This window comes from Zalophus californianus, chromosome 8 (assembly GCF_009762305.2).
Source record: "Zalophus californianus isolate mZalCal1 chromosome 8, mZalCal1.pri.v2, whole genome shotgun sequence".
NCBI classification, from domain to species: Eukaryota; Metazoa; Chordata; class Mammalia; order Carnivora; family Otariidae; genus Zalophus; species Zalophus californianus.
In genome coordinates, this window is record NC_045602.1 from 15,946,024 (window position 1) to 15,968,478 (window position 22,455).

Here is a 22,455-nt window from a genome sequence, read left to right on the forward strand (position 1 = left end):
AGGACTCTATTAATATGTAGCCCTTAATTTGCCCCAAAGTGTTTTTCTCTTTTAACTTCAGTAAGTGCAGTTGGCAAGAGGACAATGAGACCCAAAAACCTTGAAAAATTGGTTTTAAAAGCAGTACAGAAATGGAATATACTTAAAAACCACTGAATTGTACACTTTAAGTGTGAACTGTATGCTGTGCAAATTATATCTCAATAAAGCGTTTTAAAAATAGTACGGAAAGAAAAAAATGAGTGCAGTGAGCATTCATGCCATCATACCGGATGTAACTGTTGTAAATATGTTATTCCAAACTGCTATTACTTATATACACTGTCTTCATTACTCAATGTACTTTTCTAGCTGTGAAAAGTATTTGGGTATCTTGGGCTAAAATGGAATTCATAATTTTTTTCAATTAAAATTAATGGATTTTGAGGCACCTGGGTGGCTCAGTCAGTTAAACGTCTGCCTTTGGCTCAGGTCATAATCCCAGGGTCCTGGGATGGAGCCCCGCATGGCCTGCTTCTCCCTCTGCCTGCCACTCCCCCTGCTTGTGCACTCTCCCTCTCTCTCTTCCTTTCTCTCTGTCAAATAAATATAATCTTTTTTAAAATTTAAATTAAATTAAATTAATGGCTTTTTTTTTTTTCCACGTAATAGCTTTTCACTTAGAAACATTTTCAGGGACAAATTAAGGTTGTCAGGCAAGAAAGAGGTTTAGAAACTCTGAGTTAAAGTTTTAAGGGGGATTAGGCTTGGCAGAGAGGATACTAAAATCCACGTAAATGCCAAATTGATTTGCCCTGAAGGTAGGTTGGCATCTACCATGCCCACTGAGAAAGACTTCAGACCTGCAAAATGGGTGGGCGGGGGGGGAGGGGAGACTATGTGGTGAGTGAGGGGAAGTTAAAGAAGCCAGTGAAAGACAGAAAAACCAGAGAAGATCCAAGAGATGACAAATAGGTAATGACTAAAAGCTGACTGGAAAACCGAGTTTGCCGTTCCACCAGCAGACTGTACTTGGCTATCAGAAAGTCCGTTGGCTTCATTCAGTTCTAGGTTTCAGAAAAAAACATAAATAGCTCCAGGCTTTTAATTAGTGTAAAAGCAATTCTCTAAGCTCAAAAGTAACTTCCATCCACTTACTCTATCTTACCTTACTTTGTAACAAACCACAATTTTCTGCCTTGTTTTCGCAGAGAGAAAAGCTGAAGATGACCCAGTTTGGGTACGTTTTCAGTAGAAATACTAAAATAGGAGAAATCTAAGCAATAGCACACATAAAAGAATACCTTGAAGGCACATAACAAAGGTATTATTTAGTAAATCAGAAATTTAGAATCTGTGTAATGCCTAAAGTTTTGACCAGTTATTTCCAGTAATAAGAAAGGGGAAAAATAAGTATCTGGGTTCTAACCACCAAGTGCTGATTCTGACCTTCAGTGATTTTATTTTTTTCCAATAAAGGATGAAGAATCATTGAATCCAAGAAACCAAATAAATTCTTTTACAGAGTTGGCCTTTTTCTGTTTTGTTTTTTGCTTTTTTCATATTCCATCTGACCCCAGTCAAGAGTAAGGAAAAGAGAAGAGAAGCCAAGAGAAGGGGCACGTGGGTGGCTCAGTCCAGATGTCAAGTTTTTTAAATAAAAAGTTGGGAATGAAAATAACAAAAAATATAGTTTTACGGAAGAAAATGCCACACATTTCTTTAAATATTTTACTGCAATAACATACAACTATGCATTGCTATTATTTATTTACACTTTATGAAAAGCACACTTATTCAACATAGTTACTCAATCTGAAATTAACTATTTTAAATAGATTATCTAACTTTCAGTGCTAATGCATGAATCTCTTTATCTTAAATATAAATCAAAATAGCTCAATACCTACTTTACATTATAAGGAATGAGATGCCAGGCATTATAAGGATTATGAGTCAATATTTTAATTAGGTTAAAACTTGCAATAATTTTTTTTCAATAATTTCTTCTTTGTTTTTCTTCTTTGTCTAGAATAGTCTGTTTTAAGCTCAAAGTAGCATCTTTAAATCCAGGATTTAAGTCTAATACCTTCTTGAAATCTTCCAAAGCATCATCAAAGTATCCTGTACCAGAACCCAAAAAATGAAAAAGAATAATAAAACTGAATATTTCTATACATTATTCATAACAAAGTTCAGATACACATGCTTTTATATTTATGAGCTTTCAACCACACCTAGTAAAGGATTTTTTCCTCTTAATAACGACATATGGATGTGTATATCAAAGTAACTTTCCATGCCCGTGTAGAATAATTAAAATTAAAATTTTAAATTAGCTTTAAATGAACACTTAAAATTAGCTCTGGGTTTATTTCTTGAGATTTAACAGGGAAATAGCATAAATCATCATAAAATCTCAACAAAATCCTATCACCTATTTTACATGATTACAGTAAAATTAAGAAACAGGAAATTAGTATTCTTTTTAACACTTTAAAAAAGAAACAATACCTACAGTCCCTTTAATCCAAAGATCTAAAACCCCTTCACTTCATATTGTCTTGTGTGCCTTTAAAAATTTTAACTCAGAAAAGTTTCACAGGTGGTCATCCGCACTGTCCTCAAAGTAATGGGGTCACCCTCATCCGGCGCCAGGTCCAATCCCCACCCCAGTGCTCCACTGTGGTCTGTAAAGCCTACCAGAAGCCTAAAATAAATGCTTCCTTTGTTCTGGGCTCTACACCCAAATTTTACATGACTTTAAGACTTGATGATTACTACATTAGTTTCACATTTGAGAGCTCTGAATTCATAAAATATAGTCCAGGGCAAAAGGGAAAAAAAATTCTTACCCAGCCTATACAATATCAACCCTCTGTTGTAATAGGGAACTTCAAAAGTGGGTTGGACTTGTATGGCCGATGTGTAGTCATCCATGGCTTCATAAAAATCAACCCTGCAGTACTTGATTTGCCCCCGGTTATTAAATGCAGTAGCCAAATCCTCAGGGCTGTATTTGCTTTAAACAAAAAGTTCACATAAAAACGTGTGTTAGCAAATTCCTCTCGTTTCCACCTTCATTCTCTTTTGGCTTTTGTCAACCTTCGTGGCCTATAACATGCAGTATCTACGCTGAAAAACCAAGCTGAAGAAACGAAGTGTAAAGAAATAAGGCAATGGAATGAATTTTTGTTTAATCCCATGATCTACTTTGTAGCATGGCAGTGCTACCCGTCAGTCCGAAAACCACATTAATTCTATAATGTGCTCAGAGCCCTTGTGCATTGTCAACTTGTTTTGCAGAATTCAATATTCAAAAGACTGTTCATTTTCTAAGCACGCACCAGCAGGGCAAAGATCAGATTCACGCTGAGCAAGGAGGAAAAGCCAGCCCCGAGCTCCAGTTTGCAATGGACATACCACAAAGTGAATCATCAATGTTATTCTCAAAGTTCTAAGTGATCCCGCCAAAAATGAGAGTTTAAATCACTTTTCACCAATAAAGAAATACAAGTTGACCATAAGTGAAGGTTCAACTTGCTGTCGCCCAAGGAAGGGATAGAGCTGCCTTCCCTCCCGTCTCAGCTGGGATCGCCCCCAAGGCTACACTGGCCTCCTACGAGGAGGACATCGGGGCTCAGGTTCATTCTGGGGGTCCTGTGTGCCCAATGGGCTCTGCTTCTGAAGGCTCCAGAGGCTGCCCCGGGAGCTCTGGGTGGGGAGGGTCTCCAGTAAGGGCAGCTCTGACCAGCCACCAGCTCAGCAGGTCAACCCTCCCCTGCCAGGCGATTCGTTTGCACTGAGAATACGAACGGATTCTGCTCTGTGTCAGACACAATTCTATTTTCCTTTCTTTTTTTCCAAAGGGATTCTCACATTTGAACCAAAGAGAAAAGGCACAGGCTACCACTCATCTGTCATTTCTTCATTATGCCCCCTAGTGCAAAGTACAGTCCTCAGAAAAGATCGAGGCTGCAGTCCATGCTAGTAAAAAGAGACTTCTGTTAGTATCTAGACCCTTGAGATCTGACAGGCACGGCAACCACTGCTACCACAAGAGGTACTCACAGGGGTCTCCTTCAAGTCTAAGTTCCCTAACGATGGACAGGACTACTGCAACACGAGAAAACTTGTTTCTGGGAGCTATGACAGAGACTGGGTGCAAGCATGCTTCTGGACGTCACTAGCACTATCGTTGTAACCCCCGTAAAGGGTTTTAAGAAAACTGCAGCCTCAGGACTCCACAAAGGTTTCAGACATTCAATTTTTAAGCTTCGAAACTTTGTTATGAGTTTCTTATATTCAGAGGATCATAGAAAGTTCGGTTTAGAATTAGATCTCATTACAACAAATTCTAAAAGCCTACTTTTCATGTGGAAACTGCTTCATATTTTAAAAGATGTGGGTTAATCATTGAAGCCGAAATGTTTTTGACAATATTAAGATTTTTGTAATGATAGTATTTATCATACTAGTATTTAACTTCCTAATACAAATGTGGATTTTTTTCCATTTGCAAACTTTAGCAAAAAAAAAAAAAACTTGGAAGGTTTATGACTAAGGCTGCACTTTGGGATATGAAAAGAAAATGTTATAAACCATTCAGTGGCAGGCATGCAAAAATTGTAAATGCTTCTTCAAAATGGTTCAGTGACCCATTATTTTAAAAAATAAATTTAAGCTAAAAGATATTTTTAAGGAAAAAATCTGAAATGACAGAATCCATTTTAAATTCATGAGTTCCTAGAAGAATTTCAGAACTATAAGGAAATCATTCAGGCATGCTGAGCAACCTTCTAGCAAACCATGGCGGTTTTCTTCCCTGCGTTGGGAAGAGGCAGATATTATATCTACTATAAACACATATTGGTGCTCTTAGGCTGAAGGTGCAAAGGAAACTAGATGGTGTCAGTCTATCTGTTGCTGATGAATACTTTTTGAAACCTATTAGCTAGAAATGATAGAAAACTACATTTTCTATGTTTACTAATCTTTTTTTGGGGGGTGGGGGCTGTGGTGGGGAGGCTCAGGGGATGGTCTTATTGCCTGTTCAGAAATTTCTATTAACTGTTACCTTGGTGTATTATCAAAACATGAAAGCAATTTTATTTTTCTGGTTTAATTCCACATGAGTTTAACAAACAGGAGAAGTACTGCAAGCCTCATACAAAAGACAAGCTGACATCCTGTCAAGAGAAACCAAATCCTTGAAGGGAGAGAAGAGTGATGGTGCAGATGATTCAAAACCCTCGAAAAGCTGTTCATTCCACTCCTCTCTGTTCTTTCTCATCCCAGTCCACATCACTGCATCAAGAAGAACAAAGGCAAAATTTGGAGGACCAACAAATGCTACACATCCAGGCATAAATCCAAGGCACTTTGAGCAAGCAGGTATTAGGTGAAGTCGCTAATATCACAAAAAGAAAGACAGTAGTATATGCTAACAAAAGTACACAGCACCACCTAACATCTGCTCGCCGTAATACTGGATCTGAATTGATCAAACCTCGGGATTTAACTACCAACTCACAAGCAGTGTAGGAGATAGGAGACCGTATTAGATGACATCAGGGGGATGAATTCAGCAAATCCAAAATATGGGGAACTCTCAAGACACACGACTGGCTTCCTCAACAAACTTCAAGGGGAAAAAAGGGGGAGCCTTACAGATTGAGAGACCTGGTGTGCATCCTGACCTAAACAAACTGCTAAAAAAAAAAAAAAAATCAGGCAAACAAAAACGTTATTAATCAGTCAGGAACCAACACTGCATATTTCATATTAAGGAATCACGTAATAATAATGATACTGTGGTTGTTTCCGTAAGAATCCTTAATATTTAGAAATGCATTTTGAAATATCCATGGATGAATGCATGGGTGAAATGGTAAGATTTAGACCGAGTGATATCCTCCCCCCACTACACACACACACACACACACACACACACACACACGTGAAAAACGAAACACCCTTGCGGTGAGGTGGTGGCTGGAGTCGCGGTCCCATGTACTAGCGAGTCACCTCGCCGTCTCCAGGTCTCAGACAGCCGCCTGTTAAAATGACAGGTGGAAAAGCCCTATCCGCTCTAAGTCGTGGGTCAGAGTGAGTAACGTAGTAAGACCACCGGGGGGGAGGCAGCCGGCGCCCCTCGCCGCCCTTCTGGAAAGACAAACAGTCGCCCGCTGCATCCTCGGGGCCAGAACGCTCAGGGGGCTGACCCAGAGACCTGAGGACCCCTGCCTCCCACCTCCCGGAGGCGCCGCTGCTCCGCTTCTCGCGATAGTTACCTCCCGGGCGCCGCTCCCCCGGAACCTGCACAGGCGTACTGGCGAATGTAAGCGGAATACAGCGCTTCGGCTTCCGCGTAGTCGCCCTTCTTGAAGTGAGCTTGGGCGAGTGCGAACGTTGCGTGGCTTTGTTGCCCTTGCTGCCCATCCATGGCGGTCGGAGGCCTAGCGTTCCGTATAGAAAGGGGGTTGACTTCTGGGCGTTTAGAGGCGGCACCACAGAGCCACTTCCGCACTCCCGGAATTTAATTTGACCGCAAAACCTCGGCGCTTAGCAAAAGGGGAAGTTTGTGCCTTCGGAGGACCCATCATCTCGCGAGATCCATCACACGGTGCTGGCAGGGAACTCAGGCGGCTCGGGAAAGGCTGACCGACTCCTCTGAAGTGCGGTCTGTTGTTACTGCTGGTTCTGCCTGCTTCCTTTTCCCGAACAGTAGACTGATGGGCCCACACTGGTTTCCAAGTCCGTTGACTGATGTTGCGAAGAGCTTGTCCTTTGTTACAGCGAGGTGTGGGGGTAGGGAGCTTCACCATGCCGGAAGCAAAAGGAAGCTCGGCCTGTCTCACGAATGGCTCAGGGGCCCGCAGACTTATCGTAGCGCCCCTCGGGGTTACAGCGTCCGCTCTTTGCAAAACACCTGGTAGAGGGTGGCTGCCGTTAGTCTGAGACACTGTGGAAATCCCTCGAGCTTACGAATTCAGATTACCATTTATTAGCTCCAAGAGCCTAGATTGCACACTTCTCGAACCTCTGGAATGGTGTAAGGATCCATTAAATAATATTTTGTGCTGACAGTCTGTTATGTTAGTTTACATTCCCTGGCTGTCAATGCCAAAGCGGAAACCCAGATAGTAATTTATTAAGTACAGTATGTTTAAGTAAGAATTACGTAAAAAACAATCCAGAGAAGGAGGTTAAGGAAACAATTCTATTTATAATAGCATCAAAAAGGAATAAAATATTTCGGAATTAACCAAGAAGTGGAAGACTTGTACAATGTAAACTACAAAACAGTGCTGGAAAAAAATTACACATAAATAAATGGAAGACCTCCTTTGTTCAAGTTAAAGGGACCATTAAGTTAAAGGGAATCCATTTCTAAATCCCAATGATGTTTTTACAGAAATAAAAAAATCCATCTTAAAGTTAATATGGAATTTCAAGGGATCCCAAACAGCCAAAAACAATTTTGAAAATAACAAATACTCCCTGATTTTGAAATTTAACTACAAAGCTACAGCAATCAAAACACTATGGTATTAGCATAAAGAGAGTATTTTCAATAAATGTTGCTGGAAAAACTAGATATTCGCGTTCAAAAGAATTAAATTAGATGGATTATATAAAAAAATTAACTCAAAATAGATCAAAAACCTAAATGTAAGAGCTGAAATACAAAATTCTTAGAAGAAAACATAAGGCAACAGTTTTGTGACACTGTATTTGGCAGCTTCTTGGATATGACCCCAAAGACAAAACATAAACAAATTGGGCTTCATGAAAATTTAAAACTTTTGTAAAAGACTATAAACAATACAAAGACAGCCCAGAGAATGGGAGAAAATATCCAAAAATCATGTGTCTGATAAGGGAAATGTGGGAGATGCTGGGCTGGTGTGTCCTCCACTGGTAAGACACACAAAGGATTCTGACATGGTGTCTGTGTCACACTTGAGAAGCGCTGGTCTACAGGACACTGGAGGGCCTAACCTGTGATTTTGGTGCTGGGGCTAGGCTCAGATGCTGTCCCTCCCTCTCACATCAATCTTCACAGAGTCCACTTGCAGGTGGTGCTTTGCCTGGGGAGTGGCATCAACAACCCTCCCCTTTGCCAGCTCATCCAGAAATACAGCTGCAACAAGATGGTCAGCTGAAAGTGTTATGTTCGCCTGCAACCTCCTTCTGTCAACTCCTGCAAAAAGTGTGGCCACACCAACCACCCACGCCCTGAGAAGAAAGTCAAATAAGGTCCCTACTTGGGCTCCTCCTTCCCCTACAGGGCCACCGCTTGCCTGAGCCCCATGGCCCCAAGGCCTCCGTAAAGTTTCACTCTTGTTGACTAGAGCAGTGGGAAAAAAATACACATACACACAAACACATACATATACTTTTTCCTCTAGAATATATAGAGAACTTTTAAAACTCAACTTTTTCATAGTAGGTCTACCATTTTGCATTTGCACCAGCAGTGTATAAGGGTTTCAGTTGTTCCATGTCCTTTTCAATATTTGGCAATATTAATTTTAGCTATTAGAGGATGTGTGAGTGGTATCCCATTTTTCTCTATAGATTTTACGAACTAGAAATTTAAGCTATGCCAAATAAGTGAGTAAATATTAACTCTAAGCCTCTTCATGTCTACTGTTTCTTTTAATTTTAGAGAAATTTCTTAAGAATAGCTCTTGTCATGAAGAAAACTTACAGTACAGCAATTTCTTCAGTTTGACCTGTTTTTTCTTCTCCTAAAATATGAATTAATGCCTTTAATTTTAAAGAGGTTATTAAGACCATTTTCACTTCTCATCTCTCATAAATACTCTTTATGTATTTTTGTAGTTTTCTACTGTGGATATGTTACTTTTCTAAAAATATGTTTATTTTCAAAAAATACGCATTGATTTCTTAAAAAAATAATTTGAGAATAATCATAAGATTAGACAGTAGGGGGCAACATAATATTGCCATTTTCATTTTAGAAATTCAGCAGCAATATCTTAGAGCTGTAACATCAAATAAGTACTTCCCATGTTCTCTTAAAAGTCTGGTAAAATAACTTTCCCCCCATTTCTAAATGAGAACTCTGTATGATTTCTAGAGTAATTCACTGCAACCTCCAGTCATCTGACATTTGCCTCGTACCTTTCTAAAAAGTTGTTTTTTCTGTTTGGTAGCAAAAAATGACATTAGAAATCTACTGGACCTACTGTCCCTTTCTCCCCCAACCACTCTGAAGCCCAACACTCTCCTAACCAACCCCCACCAAAATATTTAAATCAAAACAAAACAAATACCATGTTATCCTTAAGTTATAGATAAAGGAAACGGGATAAATACAAGTCATTTTTACTTCAAAGCTTATTGTTTTCTTTTTTTTAACTTAATGCCACATAAAGCCTAAAATCTCGGCTCTTGGAATACAAAAAGATCATTTCAAAGTGTATTTTAGCAAAAAAAAAAAAAATGTAATAAAATCGGCATTTGTGCATAATAGCAGGTCAACAATGTTGATAAGCACATTGCTTATCACTATAAACTTTATCTGTTGTTCCCATCATCTCAATTATTTGACCTATCAAAGTATTTTCGAGCTCTGAAAGGTAATATAATTCTACTCTGAAACTTCACATAATTCAGGCCAAGTTTTGTGATAAAGAGCAACTCAGCATTACTTAAATGGAGTCAGTACATGCTTCTTACAGGAAGAGAAACAATATAACTGCTTCATTATACTGTCTTCAATATGTGCCTCATTCTGTCCAACTTCTCCCCAAGTATTTGTTACATATAGACCATTTTGCTTCTCTTTGCTCCTTTCATCCAACAGGAGAGAGTTTGTTGGTGTTGTTATCCTGAAATTTCCTTCATGCTGATTAAACCGAATTAGGTCAACTCATACTATAGGTCTTTCCCTAGTACTATCTTTTTTTTTAAAGATTCCATCTATTCATTCGAGAGACAGACAAACAGCATGAGCGGGGGAGAGAGGCAGAGGGAGAAGCAGACTCCTGATGAGCAGGGAGCAGGATGTGGGGCTCGATCCCAGGACCCTGGGATCACGACCCGAACCGAAGGCAGACGCTTAACCATCTAAGCCACCCAGGTGCCCCTCCCTAGTACTATTTTTAAGCAAGATAGAGGTCCCCAAGACATTCTGGCAGATCACTAAAACTTTCAGAGATGTAAGTCCCAAATAGGCATAAACTTTCACAATAGTAGAAAAGATATGCCTGTATATATGTGTGTATACCTGTATGTATACACACATCTACATGGAATTGAAGCTACTGGGAGTGTAATCAACAAGTACAGTAAGGTCTAGAGGATTGACAATCTGAGTTCTCAGCTGATTCCTGGGATGGGAAAAGAGAAGACGTATTAGGAATTAGACCATGGACTAAGAATCACAACTCTGAACATGCAGTCCTGCAGGAATCCTTCACCCTACATCCCTAAAAATTTCTCTTCCATTGATGAAGCAGTGAGTAGTTTTATCCTGAAAAAAGAAAGTCTTATAGAAAGATGTAAGTAAGGGGCCCAGTGGGTTGAGCAATGACTCTTGGTTTCCACTCAGGTCACGATATCAGGGTTGTGAGATCGAGCCCCACGTAGGGCTCCGAGAAACTGTGTTAAACTTAAATAAGTAGGTAATTTATGGGGCGCCTGGGTGAGTCAGTCGTTAAGCGTCTGCCTTAGGCTCAGGTCATGATCCCAGGGTCCTGGGACCAAGCCCCACATCGGGCTCCCTGCTCTGCAGGGAGCCTGCTTCTCCCTCTCCCACTCCCCCTGCTTGTGTTCCCTCTCTCGCTGTGTCTCTCTCTGTCAAATAAATAAATAAAATCTTTAAAAAAAAATAAGTAGGTAATTTATGAGGTGTGTTAGACAAAGTTAGTAGAGTAATATGTATGACCATACCTCATATTAAAGAGGCACTAAAAATACAAAAGGCAACCAATGTACTATTCATGATGCACTAAATATGCATGAGACCTATAGTGTTCAATATGTGGGAGATCTTGATACAATTAGTCATTGGTGACACTTACTCTGGCTGGTCCTCTGCCCAAGAGATACAATCCAATCAAATCCATGACTGCTCAGCAGACTAATTGGCAACCTATGGCTGCGACCTGGTATACGTGCCCCATAGCCTCTTATAGAGCAAGTGTCCATCACTAGCTTCAGGCACATTCCATATGACTGGGTCACCTGGCTCAAACCTCAGCTCTGGTCCTCTGTAACCACACTATCAGGGGGAAGGTGACTGGGCAGAATGGGAATCAGGACACAAGAACAGAACAGAACTCACAATTCAGGTAATGTAATCTTTCTACCCCACTGACACCCTACCCTAACAACAGTGTTAATCTGCCCAATCACTTTCTCCTTGTTCCTGTGTATTTCAAATTGATTCAATAAACCCTGTGAATTAAAGCATCCTCATTGGTCTGTACCACTTTCTGTTCCATGACTTCTGGAATGACTTGCTTGGTAGTATATTTGGAGGCTAACACTGCATCATGGTAACTTCCCACAAGGCCCTTGAACACAGACAGAGACTTCCAAGACTCTTATTTTAGGACTCTTCCAAGGTCCTCTTATTTTATTTAGGCATATGAGCCCACTACTATAAGCTCATCTAGGCTCTAAACCTCTTCTCAGAGCTCACTATTCTCAATCTGCAACAGGCTTAATTTGTCTCTAAAGCACTCAAAACATAGCACTTTGAGAGGCTGACTAACCTACGTATCGCAGCTGCAATAGCAATGTGGTATATTTCTCTTTATTTACTGCCTCTACTAAACATCAGCCATTCTTGAGCAAATAATGGTGATGACACAATGCTAGAGTCTAGCCTGTAGCTGCAAAATGAAAGGGCACAGTTTATGAGAAATAAATGAAGAACACTATTAGCTACATAAAACAGGTAAGAAATTACCCATTGCTGGTTACAATTTTTTCTTTTTTAATTAATGATGATAAGTCAAAACAGACACATTATCGAGAAAGAATCATTCCCCACACCCTGGAGTTGTTTAAATGAAGAGCCCTGCTTAGAAACAATGTTTCAACTAAAACTGTACCTACAAAATGGATGTTGTTGTATAGATTTTATCATTATAAATACAGCCGAGTTTTCTGCACAATATAAAGAGTAATGCTAAAGGCCATCTCTCAGATGAGACTAAAAGGGTAGATAAAAAAGGAAAAGCTATATAAAAAATAAGGCTATTAGAAACCATTCAAATTATAAAAAAATATCTTAAAGTGCCTTCTCACTTCTGAAAATAAAATACAGAAGACATTTGATACTTATTTAATGAAATACAGCTAACAATAGAGCTCATTTTAATATTATAATTGTTTAATCTTCTTCTAACACAGGTTATGTCAATTCCCTAAATTGAACTTTGCCCCACTCCCGTGCTTCCCCCACCCACCCCTGCCAAGGTTTTTGATGAATTAGTAACCTTGAAACTGTGAGAAAAATTTCTTATTTGGAATATTTTCATAGTACCATGTAATCATAACAGAAAGACAGGAAATAAGGTTGATTTCCATATGTTTTATATGAAAATCAATATTATTTCATAGTAGTATATTTACACAAAATTATATATATTATGTATATGTAACATCTGTATTATATATATACAGATATGTATTATGTATACATATAATTTTGTGTAACAATACAACTATGAAACAACGCTGATTTTCACATAAAATATGAAATCTTCCAGTCTTATTATATATACGGTCATAGCTATGTGTATTTGCTACATATATTTTACAGTTTACGCAATTTGCCATTTCTTTACCCCACTGAACTATGGCATAGGGGACAGAAGTTGTAGTTACTTATTTCCTGCGCCAGGACACAGTGCTTGCACACGCTGCACATCCAAAATTGATATTCAGTGATCAGGCTTCCCGTGGCGACACACGTTGGCAGTTTTCCTTCCCCTCTGTAAAAACAAGAAGAAAAACGGTGAATTACAGTTTAAAATTTCTAATTACTTAAACCATTTATTATGCTTAAAAAATTAAGGGATGAAAAACATCCCCAGGCAAGTTTCAATTAAAAACTTCTCTTACAATGAGAAAATAAAGCACTAATAACACTTACAAGACTAAATATAAAATAGGGTATAATCTCAAGGTGAATCACTTCAAAATTTCATGCTTAAATTACTATATCACGCTATTACGCTTACAGAAATCCCAGCTTCTAATAAATATTAATTACAGTCAGCTTACCCTTCAAGAAGGCTGTCCAATTCAGATTTTCTGTTATCTTTTGGAGTATGTTTCGTGAAGATTTCTAAAGCAAGATCTTCATATTGCTGTTGTTGCTCTGAACTGAGGGTCTCTAAAGATTCAAGTTTAATAAAAGCTTTTGAACAAGTACCAAAAGCTCTGCTGGCACATGCGCAGAGGGCTACCAGAGAGTAGATCTCAACGGCAGGGATAATGTCTTCATAGTCTCTCAGGTGAAGAGCTAGGAAAAGGAGGACCATTTAGATTTTGGAAGTAATCATAATATCACGATCATGCCTGGCAAAGAATCTCTGTTAAGCTGCTTTAGTTTAACCTACATGAACTTTTTATAAACTTCAAAAAAAACAACAATGGCGGGCGATCGAAGCGCTGGTAGAAGGAAGTAAGTTATATGACCTCACAGTTCTGTAACGCTAGCCAACAGCTCAGGTGCCACAAAAACCACCACCACCAAATGATGAGCATGCTGGGCCAGTTAGAAGTACACACACAGACAAAAAAATAAAAATTGTTGTCGAAACACCTTTTTTTCATATCAATATATTAGAAATTTCTGCGGCCTTCCAGAAAAGTAAACTAATATTATACTGTTAGTCATAATTTTCAAGATAACATCATGTTTCCTTTTGGTAAAAAAAGCAAAGCAGCATGAAATCGTTTTTTTCTTTGCGTTTCTTTGAACAGATTGTTTTTTTTTGTTTGTCTTACCGAAACGACAGAACTTTGAGAAAAAAGAAGTCACAATGAGCCTCTAAGTTGTCAGTTCAGAAAATTTATTTTGACAGCTACCATATCTTATTTTCACCTTTTCTATACTAGAGATACGATCTTTCTTTAAAATGTACTGCGGAGGGGCGCCTGGGTGGCTCAGTTGGTTAAGCGACTGCTTTCGGCTCAGGTCATGATCCTGGAGTCCCCGGATCGAGTCCCACATCGGGCTCCCTGCTCAACGGGAAGCCTGCTTCTGCCCTCTGACCCTCTTCCCTCTCGTGCTCTCTATCTCTCATTCTCTCTCTCTCAAATAAATAAATAAAATCTTAAAAAAAAAAAGTTTTAAAATGTACTGCGGAATTAATAGACTGTATATGGATTTCTTCACCCAGCAGGTGAAAACTCTCAAGTTAAAGTTCTAATTTGCCTTATAAGTCTAGAAATTGGGTATAAGTTATATAAAATCCAACCATTTTAAACATAATTGCATCATTTATACCACATAGTAATCAGTTAAATTAAATGAAGGTCAGTTATAAACATACAAAAACAAAAATGGTTCTTGTGTATAACTAATAACCAATTAGAAAAAAACTTTACAGTCCCCTTGCTAATACAAATGATAACACAGATCTATGTTCGTCAACGTGGAAACATGACTGCAATATACACCACAGGGTATAAAGCAAGCTCCTGAACAACATGTATGATATTATTTTAAGGAAAACTATCTACAATTTTATAGGCATGGAGAAATGTCTAAAAGGAAGTTCACCTAAACGTTAGCAATCATTACTTCTGAGTTATAAGATTATTTTACAAGTTATTAGATTATTTTACCTTTTCCTTTGTTTTTTTCGGCTTTGACTTAAATTGTTATATGTCATTTTTTTTACATCAGTGTCATTTTAATAAAAAACAAAAGCTATGGAAAGCTATTAATATGGAAGTATCTTACAACCTATCAATGTTTTTCAAAAAGGACATAAAAGTATGGCCTGTTATACTCCTGATATAAAAAAAAACAAATTTATATATATATATATTCAAAAGCATATGGACTGGGCTATTAGGTGTTTAACTTTGAATGAATAAAATAGTGAATGCTATAGATGGTCTTTTTTGCTTACCTCAAACTTCTGATTTTAATGTGAACCATACGTATTAGTTTCTATGTATTAAAAAAATTAAAAGTGCTTCAAAAAGGGGAATGCACAAAGCAAATTACAGATAGCAAATCTCAAACATGAAAATAAACCCATAGATAAAAGTGTTATTGAAATTAATATATGGGCAAACTGAGGGAGCTGGCCCTTCATATTCAACTGACCGTTTTTAGACATATTCTATACATTAGGTCATATGCCCACCTGTCTTCAGTGCAGTGTCAACATATCCCTCATAGAGCTGCCTCTGTGCAAGTATAAAGAAGTGGTAAGCCTCAGCCCCTCTCCAAGCATTATCTGTGAAGCGACTAGTTGTAGACAGAACTTCCTCTTCCAGCAAACCAGCCAAAGCAGAAGTGGCCTATGAGTCAAGCAGACCCGCGTTTTCTGTCAGCACAACCATGACAGTCATTCCAATAAAGATAGTTTCTGAATGGTTATACATTAAAATATCCAAGTAAGCAAATTTTATCATGACAAAACTCATTACAGATTTAATTTCTCCATTAGAATTTGTATTTTTTAGGCCAGTATAATAAAAAATTTCTTTCAGTTTTACTGAGGTATAACTGACAAATAAAATTACTAAAGTGTACCTAGTGGTGATCTGACACACAATACACCGTGACCCATGGTGTGGTCAAATAAACTTTAAGTTAATAAGAAATTAATTTACACATAAAATAATATATTCTAGGAAAGTTTCTAAAATGCACTGGTTAGAAAGCAAAGGCTACAGATTAGTCTTGCAGAAAAAATTTTCAATATTCATAAGTAGAAATTTCTAAATTTGAGTATTAATTCCAAGTCAGTCCTTCTTCTCCTCTCATTTATGGCCTGTCCATAAAGAGAAGTTTGATAGTTTTGTTTTGTTTTTTTTCTTAAACACATGAGTTGATTTCATGTTCTGTAATGTTCTACCTTACCTCTGAGCTCTTTCCTTTAACTTTTCCTCTTTGAGCATTTTTCATTTGTTCATGGTATTGCTCTATGAGTAAAGCTGATAGGACATACAACTTCTTGACACGTAAAGGTTTGGTTCTTTTCTTTGCCTCTTCATCTGCAATCTTTAAACATTTAAAGAATATGGGAAGACATTCCTTAATCAAATTATGTTTGTACAATTATTTCTGAAATTTGATCTTTAATAAAAAGAGAAAACCAGTAGGCTGGAACATAAATACCACCCATTTATAATAAATATTTTAAAACCCATTTTCTTACATGTATCATATGACCTCACTGATATGAGGAATTCTTAATCTCAGGAAACAAACCGAGGGTTGCTCGAGTGGTCTGCGGGAGGGACGGGGTGGCTGGGTGATGGACACTGGGGAGGGTATATGCTATGGTGAGCGCTGTGAAATGTGTAAGACTGTTGAATCACAGACCTGTACCTCTGAAGCAAATAATACAATATATGTTAAAAAAAAAAAAAAAAAGAAGAAGATAGCAGGAAGGGAAGAATGAAGGGGGGAAAATCAGAGGGGGAGATGAACCATGAGAGACGATGGACTCTGAGAAACAAACTGAGGGTTCTAGAGGGGAGGGGGTGGGGGGATGGGTTAGCCTGGTGATGGGTATTAAAGAGGGCACGTACTGCATGGAGCACTGGGTGTTATGCACAAACAATGAATCATGGAACACTACATCAAGAACTAATGATGCAATGTATGGTGATTAACATAACAATTAAAAAATTTTCTTTTCTTTAGCTTATAAGGACTCCATTCTTTCCTTAGCATTTAGCCATGGAGTTACAACTCCTAACAATCTCCGAAAATAACAAATGCTCGTAAGTCACAATGAAGAAAGTTTTCATGGAAGGGGTAGCATTTTCCATAAGGAGATTTTTAAAATGATGTTTCAAATATACTGAAATAACAGGACTTTAACATGGTACAGCCTTCAGAAATAAAGATTTATTTAGAAGACTGCGGGGAGTTTTCCCTTTTCCATTAAGTCAAATGGGAAAAAATAGAATAGGATGTAAATTTTGCATACATTAATACCATATATTAGTCATCTTCCCTCCAAATGCATATTATGAAAAAATGTAATGTCTTTAAAATGTGTACATTTAAAAGAACTCAAAATTCTATTATCAATAGGATTGAATTTGTAAGGGAATTTGTACTTTATGGTCCCTGAAAATTCTATGATTCTTTGTTAACTTCAGTATTAATATTCAGTTGTTTAGGTATCAATAAGGTGCTAACACTAATAAATAGCCTTTTTGGTAAAAGGTACTAAGATAACACGTAGTTATAGTAGTAATAAAACCAGAGGGATTTTGCTATAATAAGTATTTGCTTTCAAAGAAAATGGAAAATGTGTTCTTTAATATAAAGAAAACATTGGTACCTAGAACATATCAAATACTCACCAAGATTATTACATTACCTTAAACATCAGTTTAGCAGCTTCATAAAAGTAATTTGCTTTCCGATAGAGTTCTATGGCATCAAGAGTTTTATTCTTTTCCAATAAATGAGATGCATACCTCGCTAACAGGGATCCGATTTCTTTCATACTATGATTTTTAGCCAGTTCAACAGCTTTGTTCCACTAGGGGGAAAAATATACCATTCAGTTACCCAAGCATTTATAGTCACAGATGTCATAAATTTCATATAATAAAGCTTTAAGTTTATAGTAATAAATAATGATACATCAAAATTAAAAAACCGCTCTATGTTTTTTAAAATAAATTTAACTAAAATCAGAGCAATTTTAAGTTCTATAAGTTAAACATGTGTCAAAATGATAAATGATGTAAGACTGATTTGCTTAGGAAATACATTGGAAAAGGAAAACTTCAAAGTTTATAATCACAATATTATAATTCAATTTTGCACCAGCAAGGAGTGGGAAAAAGCTACATTTGCTTATAGTAAAACAAAATATGCAATTTCAGTTAAGAAAATGTCCGATCAGATTTAACATTTACAAAAGTTATTTTTAAAAAGCAAGTGGGGCTTTATAAAATACTTCAATACTTAAAGGAATACACTGATATTCAGCAATTTCTACGATTCCGTACTTTAATTTTAGTTAAATTCCAGCTCTTAAAAATATCAAATATATGTTTTCTATAAAGAGACAGGAAAATAGATTTGCCAAAATAAATATTGATAAGGTAACTCAATTCCTTCCTCTTGCAATGACCATTAACTAGTCCTTCTTTGGAAACAAAACCCTAATAAAATACAGAAGATTATGAAATTACTTCCAGACAAAAACTTGCCAGACTAAAAGCACAGGGTTTGTCCCCATATTGAGTTAGTTATGAGCGGATCACCCTCAATGGTAGTACTTTAAGAGGTAAGTGCAAACCCCAACATTTTCTAGGTCCTCAGCAAAGTAAGAGAGTTATCTAGCTCCTTTCACGAAATTTGCCTCAACCCTACACTGGCGACAGCCTAGAAGGATGACGAGCGACTTTAGTTTTCAGTTCCTTACTTGGTTGAGATGTACACAGGTATCTACTGCTGCCTTTGGCTGATTACATTTCAAAAATGCAGTCACTGCTTGTTCACACATTCCAACCCTCACAAACATCTGTGCTATTTCCTGTAAAGACAGAACATTACTCTCAGATTTCACAGACCAAGGAAATCACTTATATTTTCATTTACAAAACTCCATAGGGACATATGAGTATTAAATTTACTAGTGGTTACAGTCATTTTTCGTTGAAACATACACAGGGACAGTGGCTACAAACCAGAAAGGATGCTATGGCATCATTTTCTATAAAACCAGAGTTTCGCTGGCTCACGCCGCAGATTTGACTTTTAACCAGGTCCTGAACATACTGCACTCTTTTCTCCTCCCAGTACAGTAGCAACTTTCCAGAAATGTCAAGTTCTGAAACGAACTCCATAGCAGTGTGTGAAAAAACCATTTAGGGCAACCGTTGGTATAATCAACGGTCATCGTTAGAGGCTTCAGCGGAATCTCACATTCACGGAGCTCTCACATACCTCTCTAAAGAAATGCCCCAGACAAGCCAGACGTTTGTTAGTGCGGGAAGCTAGATCCAAAACAGAGCTCCCTTGCAGGGTGGTGGTGAGGAGGGAGATCACAACAAAACCCAACCATACCCATCGGGCTTACTCTCCCTTTTCAGAAAATCAATTTTCTTTTTCTTTCTGAGTATCTACTTGGCCAGAGTTTTTCTCTCCCCACCCTCATTTCTAAAGTATTTGGGGAAAATCATAAAAGTACATTTTGGACCCAACTATCTTTTTAAAAGTAATATTTGTATTTCTCTGGTTAGAAAATAGTAACACATTCTCATGGTGGGAAAAAAAAGTTTTCTAGCACAAAAATATAAAGTTACTCATAATCTCACTACCCATAGGAAATCTATCTCAATGATGTGATGTAATTTCCAACATCTTTGCCCTATGAATCTATATGTATATGTGAGTTGCTGTATGTATTGTGATATTATATATAGTTCTGCACCCTGAAATTCCCACCTAAATAGTATGTACATTTTACCATATTATTAAAAACTCCTCCAAAAACTTGATTTAAAGTTTGCAATACTAAAAAAAATAAAATTTTCCCATATTTTACCATATTATTAAAAAGCTCCTCCAAACACTTGATTTAAAATCTTCACTACTAAAACTTTTTAATCATTTTAATTATGTAATTATTATTATAGCTATAATTACTTAGTATTTACTCAGTAATAATACTTTTCTGGATATTCTATAGCAACATTCTTTTCTGTATCATCAGACACACCTAATAGATGACATTAATGTAGGATACACTGTCCTAATACCCAGGGTTATAAGTAATTTCAGTTTCTCTCCTGCTCAAAGAAAGCACAGGACTGAAAATAAAGCTACGTGAAAATATCATTATTACAGGGATAACTGCTCTGATTCAATAGAGAAAACCGAATTCTCAAAATTCTACTATTCATTCATCTATTAATTGACAAAATTTTTATGGTAGAACTCACAACTGATATATGTCCAGACCATGCAGTTGAGAGATGCTAACTCTACAGGTATTTTACAACCGTTACTTACATTTTAGATAAAACAAATAAAATATAAATTCATTAACATCATTCAACAATTAATACACTTAAAAAGAACATTCAAAACAAAGTTCCAGAAAACTCGTTTTGTTTCTCTTTTTTTAACATTAAATACTTTATTGTTAATACAACCTAATAAAAGTCAAGCTATCTTTTTTACCTTTTGTTATAGCAAATTTCAAATACATACATACACACTAATCCCCAGACCAAGCTCGGATCATTTTGAAGCAAATCTCTGATAAGATATCATTTTAGCTGGAAATACTTCATGTGTTCAGCTAACTTTAAAAGCAATTTTATAAAACTGATAAGACTACAGTAGATTGTGAACATGTTAAAAGTAGTGGCAATATGACTAATTTTCCTTCCATTTTCAAGCATTCTGTAATATTGACATATTGTTTTAACAATTAAAAGTATCATTTGACATCTAAGAAACTATAAGATTATAGATTCATTTTAAATTTTCTTTGTGGCAGAGAAATATTTCCTGACCGTAACATGAAAACCTTATAAAATAACCTAACAACTCTAAAACCTAAAATTTGTAATACCCACTGGAAGCAACTTGTGGTTTTCTGGAAGTGAATTGGCAAGATTCTCCAATCCCTCATAATCTTCCAACATATAATAACATTCAGCTAGACGTTCCTGGTTCCGGCCTTGTACATAATATTGTACGGCATTCAACCTATAGAATATAAAAAGAAGCAAAAACTTTTAAAACTAATGTGAACCTCCTGGTAAATAAGCACTTTCACCAAAAATGTTCCTTCATTAGAATTACTAGTATTACTCTAGTTACCACCTTCAGTTACAGTATGTCTTTGAAGCATATAAATTGGAGGAAAAAAAAATCTAAAGACTGCGAAGCATATTTTAGTTGCAACATTCTTTGGATATTCTTAAGAAATATTGGTGTAATCTGATACACAGTTGTACTTCCAAACACTGACATAAATAAATAAGCATACTGATCAAAATGAAAACTTCAGTCGTTGAGCGTCTGCCTTCGGCTCAGGTCATGATCCCAGGGTCCTGGGATCGAGCCCCACATCGGGCTCCCTGCTCTGTCGGAAGCCTGCTTCTCCCTCTCCCACTCCCCCTGCTTGTGTTCCCTCTCTCGCTGTATCTCTGCCTGTCAAATAAATAAATAAAATCTAAAAAAAAACAAAAAAACAAAAAAAAAAATGAAAACTTCAGAATAAAAGTCAATGATTTCTGAAAATAATCTACAATAAAACAAGCAAATATAAATTTTTTTTTTTACCTTTTTCAGAAGTAAATCATATAATATCTTTGAAATGCACACTGTGGTCTTAAATAGTAGAAAGCTGTCTGAAGCTAGGCACACATTTTGTGAGTATGAAAACTCCAAAGTTTTACAACACTTATCTAAGGATCTCTTGCTCCCCATTGTGAATCTAAAGCTGTTTGATTTTTAGGATCCAGGAGGATGGTCTTCAATTTCCCCAGCATTGTATCATAGGGAGTTACTCAGGCAGCTACCACATTAAGTGCCGCATGAATGGAGAAGGTGGTCCACGTAGGTTACCTACCATTTTTGTCGATCAGCAAAGTAGTCTCCGATGGCATTGTGGGCTTGTTCTAGGAGACTGTCATCTGCATCACCAGATCCAGTTTTCAGGAGCTGGAGTACTCTAAACCAATCTCCCAATTTCAGCCGAAGGCCAATAGCAAGATCTCTACAAACGATAGCATCTATTCATTCATGTGACAAATAATTTAACAACTGCCTACCACGTGGTAGGTTCAATTCCAGGGAACTAGAATACACAGCAGGGAACTGAAAGACAATGTACCTCTCCAAACATTTTAGAAACTTAACCAGGAAAGAGGCAATGGGGAAAACCTGAAATAGGGAAAAGGAAATAATTTCCTGCCTTTTAATTTCCTAGAATTCCAATTTTCCTAGCAAAATAATGATTTAAATAATAATCACTTCTTTTCATCAATTTTGTAGACATGATCAGGCTTATTTAAAAACCACACATATAAACACATTTGGTTTATCTTTCTTTTCAGGGCTTAGGCTGTATTAGGGATCTCCTGGAAGTACAAGTAATATTAATAAAAATGAGACATAATGTTTACAGCTGAAATGAGGTTCATACATTATATTATATAAATCTAAAATGAACAGAGGAATAAAAATCAATCCCTATATACCGTTCATTTGTATTTCATGCTCCTTGACAACAAAAAGTTAAATAAAGG

The 22,455-nt window shown here is 37.0% G+C and overlaps 2 protein-coding genes across 3 annotated transcripts in view; both read right to left on the bottom strand.

The window, feature by feature from the left end:
• Window positions 1-1,738: 1,738 nt before the first annotated feature.
• On the bottom strand, window positions 1,739-6,558 carry TTC32 (tetratricopeptide repeat domain 32). Its single transcript, XM_027622131.1, has 3 exons — window positions 6,273-6,558; window positions 2,835-3,001; window positions 1,739-2,103 (listed from the first exon to the last, which is right to left on the bottom strand). The coding sequence occupies exons 1-3, from the start codon at window positions 6,422-6,424 to the stop codon at window positions 1,976-1,978; spliced, it is 447 nt and encodes a 148-aa protein (XP_027477932.1). The 5' UTR covers window positions 6,425-6,558; the 3' UTR covers window positions 1,739-1,975.
• A 5,083-nt stretch (window positions 6,559-11,641) lies between these two features.
• WDR35 (WD repeat domain 35) overlaps window positions 11,642-22,455 on the bottom strand; it is a 57,398-nt gene continuing 46,584 nt past the window's right edge. Inside the window, exons 21-28 of one of the 2 annotated variants that reach the window (XM_027622129.1) lie at window positions 21,777-21,923; window positions 20,776-20,908; window positions 18,612-18,722; window positions 17,553-17,717; window positions 16,076-16,216; window positions 15,354-15,510; window positions 13,252-13,492; window positions 11,642-12,959 (exon numbers count right to left, since the gene is read on the bottom strand). In XM_027622129.1, the coding sequence (XP_027477930.1) occupies window positions 12,809-12,959; window positions 13,252-13,492; window positions 15,354-15,510; window positions 16,076-16,216; window positions 17,553-17,717; window positions 18,612-18,722; window positions 20,776-20,908; window positions 21,777-21,923 (1,246 nt within the window). In that variant the 3' untranslated portion in view covers window positions 11,642-12,808. The remainder of the gene's footprint in view (window positions 12,960-13,251; window positions 13,493-15,353; window positions 15,511-16,075; window positions 16,217-17,552; window positions 17,718-18,611; window positions 18,723-20,775; window positions 20,909-21,776; window positions 21,924-22,455) is intronic. The other variant, XM_027622130.1, reaches the window with a different exon arrangement.